At 52.5% G+C, this 4369-nt stretch overlaps 1 protein-coding gene across 3 annotated transcripts; it reads right to left on the minus strand.

Annotated features, from left to right (window-relative positions):
• Nucleotides 1–631: 631 nt before the first annotated feature.
• Nucleotides 632–3112, minus strand: LOC147108437 (uncharacterized). 3 transcript variants are annotated; one of them, XM_086005079.1, is made up of 2 exons: nucleotides 3033–3112; nucleotides 632–2192 (listed from the first exon to the last, which is right to left on the minus strand). In XM_086005079.1, exon 2 carries the CDS (start codon nucleotides 2180–2182, stop codon nucleotides 794–796), a length of 1389 nt encoding a protein of 462 aa, XP_085861205.1. In that variant the 5' UTR covers nucleotides 2183–2192; nucleotides 3033–3112; the 3' UTR covers nucleotides 632–793. The 3 variants fall into 3 exon arrangements, with proteins under 3 accessions (XP_085861205.1, XP_085861204.1, XP_085861203.1); XM_086005078.1 differs by having other exon boundaries at nucleotides 632–2184; nucleotides 2904–3111; XM_086005077.1 differs by having other exon boundaries at nucleotides 2904–3111.
• Between the last annotated feature and the right edge of the window lie 1257 nt (nucleotides 3113–4369).

A 4369-nucleotide genomic window follows, 5' to 3' on the forward strand; every position in this document is an offset into this window, starting at 1 on the left:
CAGCATGGCCCGTGATTATCCACCAATCCCCAGCAGGGCCCCACGATTATCCACCAATTCCCAGCAGGGCTCGCGATTATCCACCAATCCCCAGCATGGTCCACGATTATCCACCAATCCCCAGCAGGGCCCACGATTATCCACCAATCCCCAGCATGGCCCACGATTATCCACCAATCCCCAGCAGGGCCCACGATTATCCACCAATCCCCAGCATGGCCCACGCTTATCCACCAATCCCCAAGCAGGGCCCGCGATTATACACCAATCCCCAGCATGGCCCACGCTTATCCACCAATCCCCAAGCAGGGCCCGCGATTATACACCAATCACCAGCAGGAGCCCGCGATTATCCACCAATCGCCAGGAGGCCCCACGATTATCCACCAATCGCCAGCAGGGGCCCCATGATTATCCACCAATCACCAGCAGGAGCCCGCGATTATCCACCAATCCCCAGCAGGGCCCGCAATTATTCACCAAAGTTTGATGTTGAAAGTAAATTATTTTTATTATAAAATAATTTCAGCCAAGTCACTGAATTAAGGGGAAAGGTCAGAAACAGCGGTTCTTACAGGCACATTGCAACTCATCTTATCTTAGAGAAAGAAAAGACTCGACACACCATATGTTTAGAACAAAACTGATTTATTGGGAATTATATCCAGAATATTAAAATCCAGCCCAGTTTTTCACACCAGGGTTAATCACATCAGCAGAAACAAACCCCAGCAGCCAGAGTGAACATGGTTCAGTCCTGGGTGTGATTCACAGCAGAATCCACCCATTGCATTCACAAGTGATTTCGCTGGTGTCTCAGCAGGTCAGGTGAACAAGTGAATCCCTTTCCACACACGGAACATTTAAATGGCCTCTCTCCGGAATGAACTCGCTGGTGTATGAGCAGGTGATAAGATCGAGTGAATCCCTTCCCACAGTTAGAGCAGGTGAACGGCCTCTCCCCGGTGTGACTGCGTCGATGAGTTTCCAGCTGGGATGGGTAATTGAATTCCTTCCCACACACAGAGCAGGTGAACGGCCTCTCCCCGGTGTGAACGTGTCGATGAGTTTCTAGCTTAGATAGGGTCTTGAAACCCTTCCCACAGACGGAGCAGGTAAACGGGCCCTCCCCAGTGTGAACTCGCTGATGCGTCAGCAGGTTGGAGGAACAAGTGAATCCTTTCCCACACACGGAGCAGGTGAACGGTCTCTCTCCGGTGTGACTGCGCCGATGGATTTCCAGGTAGGACGCACAATTGAATCTCTTGCTGCAAACAGAGCAGCTGAATGGCCTCTCCCCTGTGTGAATGCGCTGGTGTTTCATCAGGTGCGATGAACAAATGAATCTCTTTTCACACACAGAGCAGCTGAACGGCCTCTCCCCGGTGTGACTGCGTTGATGAATTTCTAGATGGGCTGGACAATTAAATCCCTTCCCACACACTGAGCAGATGACTGGTTTCTCCATCGTGTGACTGCGTTGATGAGTTTCCAACCTGGGGAGGGTTTTGAATCCCTTCCCACACTCGGAGCAGGTGAACGGCCTCTCTCCCATGTGCACTCGCTGATGTGCCAGCAGGCTGGACAACTGGGTAAATCTTTTCGCGCACACAGAGCAGGAGAACGGCCTCTCCCCAGTGTGAACCCGCTGGTGTGTCATCAGGTGGGAAGACTGAGTGAATCCCTTCCCACACACGGAGCAGGTAAATGGCCTCTCCCCGGTGTGACTGCGCCGATGGACTTCCAGGTAAGCCGGCCGAATGAACCCCTTCCCACATACTGAGCAGGCGAACGGCTTCTCTGTAGTATGAACTCCCTGGTGTGTCTGCAGGCTGGACAATTGACTGAATCTCTTCCCACACACAGAGCAGGCAAATGGTTTCTCCCCCGTGTGGCTACGTCGATGAGTTTCCAGTTCAGAAGGATAGCTAAACCCCTTCCCACAGTCCCCACATTTATAGGGTTGCTCCCCAGTGTGATTTCGCTTGTGTCTCTCCAGATTGAACGACCGGCTGAAGGTTCGTCCACACACCAAACACATGTACGGTTTCTCCCCGCTGTAAATGGTGCGTTTCCCTTCCATATTCAAAGGCCAATGATGTTCAGGCCCTGATGGATCGAGCGACTCTGGCGGATCTTGATATGCAGTTTGCTTTGAGCTTCCCATCTGTAAATCCTCCATTTCTAATACCCTGTGAAACAGGTTTACAAAAGTCATTACTGCAAGGACGGGACAGAAATTCAGAACACAATTCAAGTTTCTGTGGAACATTCTTCCCTGCTGTGTCCATCCTAAGCTGTAAATCCCCCCGCCCCACACACACACTCCCGCCTCCTTTCATCTTCAGAGTTTGGAATCAGCATTCTTCCATCCACCGGCTCATACTTTCACCCCTTCCCTCCTGAAGGTGCTGACTCTGGCTGGGGGACAGCTCCAGAGACACTGGTCGCCCTACAGACAAGTGACTATTCTTCATGCATGAGCCTAGACAGTAACTAAGGTCGGGATATTTGACTGCAGGGGGAAACAGTTTCCACGTGTGCATTTTCTAGCCTATCACCATCGGGGGCAGGAACTGAGGCTGATTTTCTCATAGTTTAGCCCAGCGACAGAGGGGAATTGTCAGGGACCCAAATGCTGTGCCACCCTTGAGTGCAGTGAAGTGAAAAGTGTCTTAAAGGGAGGGAAAAACTAGAGAATATTTAAAAGTAATGTGCAACACTATTAAACAAAGCTCTGTAGAGATTCTGGTGTTTAGAAATTAAAGGGGAATTACAGTGGGTCTTTAATAACAGCAAGAGAGTTCAGAAAGGCTCAGTGACAGGTTCAGAGAGCTGCTGCTGGGCAGGCAGTCCTCTCAGCCTCCCTCCCCTCCTCCACCCTCTGCTGGAGATTTACTCACGAATACTTGCTCGAGATCACAAGCTCCAATTTTCGTCCTGAATTTAGAAATATTTTCAGCTTTTGGTAATTGTTCGATATTTTGTCCAACAATAAGCTGTGAAGAGCAGGCTGTATGGGCCGTACTCACGAGGGCTCGGTTCCCCTCACTGGGCTATCCGGGCCGTGCTGGGACAAAGAGCAGGTCCAGGCCTCGCGCCCAGGCGGAAGTCCCGCCTTCTCCCGCTGCCATTGGCTGGTGGTCCGTCTCGCCCACACCGTGCACCACCACCATTGGTCCAGATTCAATGTCAATCTGGGCCGGGAACTACGGGCCGCGAATCAGGGCTGGGAACCACGGGCCGCCAATCCGGGCTGGGAACCACGGGCGCCAATCAGGGCTGGGAACCATGGGCCGCCAAACAGGGCTGGGAACCACGGGCCGCCAATCAGGGCTGGGAACCAAGGGCCGCCAATCAGGGCTGGGAACCAAGGGCCGCCAATCAGGGCTGGGAACCAGGAAATCACAACAGAAAACGCTGGAAAAACTCAGCAGGCCAGGCAACATCCGTGGAGAGAACTGAGAAAAAAGGCAGGAAATTAAACAGATTAAAAAGCCAGTTTGGGGGCTGGGAAATGTGGGAGGTGTAGTGTATGTACTTTGCAGAAGGAATTATATTCTGCAGCCCCTGTATACTGCAGTACCAGTAGTGACCACCTCTGTATATAAGCTTGTGCAGTAACTTTGCATAGTAGTTCCAGTTTTGTCTCCACTCAGTAAACACCTGTTGTAACCTACTCCTGCAGTCCGTGTCTCAATTACACACGGACATAATACTGGCGACGAGCAGATCCGAACTTACCTACAGTTCTGCACCACCTCATGGGGATCCATCCCTGAAGCGAAGTTGTTGGAGGTCGAGGCCAGAAAGAAGAAAAAAAAACAGAAGAAACGGGCGTCAACCGTGGACAACCGCCTCTGATTCATCGGAGTTGAAGATTTGCAGGAGAGGCTGTCGAGAGTGGGGCTTGGTTATCCTGTCTATGGTGTTCCAGCTAATCGGGTTGGTGGTAGGTAGTACACTGATCCTTCCTGGGCTGCAGCGGGCTAGAGCTCGATCGGGTGGCTTTTCAACGGGGCCGAGCAGCGTTGTCGGGAAGAGGAGAGAGAGAGCGAGGGTGGAGCACACAGGTCGCGGCCGGTGCTACGAAGCCGGGCAGCGTACAGACCCGAGAAGAGGGAGGAAAGTGTCCCGGAGGGTTTGCTCTGACGACGGGAAAATAAAAGAAATTAGAAGCGCAGAAAGCCGCGAGGAGCTGCAGTTTGCCACGGGGACCGCGGAGAGCGGCGTTAGCAGCAGCACGGGGGGGGAAGTGTGCGAAGACCATAGGGCGTCGCCATCAAGGCATAAAACGCCAGTAACAGCGCTAGCAGCAGCGGAGAAGACAGAAAGTGCGGGAGGCGCCATCTTAATCCAGCGGGGAAGA

The sequence above is a fragment of the Somniosus microcephalus genome, chromosome 13, assembly GCF_052327205.1.
Source record: "Somniosus microcephalus isolate GS21.2 chromosome 13, FLI_Smic_1.0, whole genome shotgun sequence".
Lineage (NCBI taxonomy): Eukaryota > Metazoa > Chordata > Chondrichthyes > Squaliformes > Somniosidae > Somniosus > Somniosus microcephalus.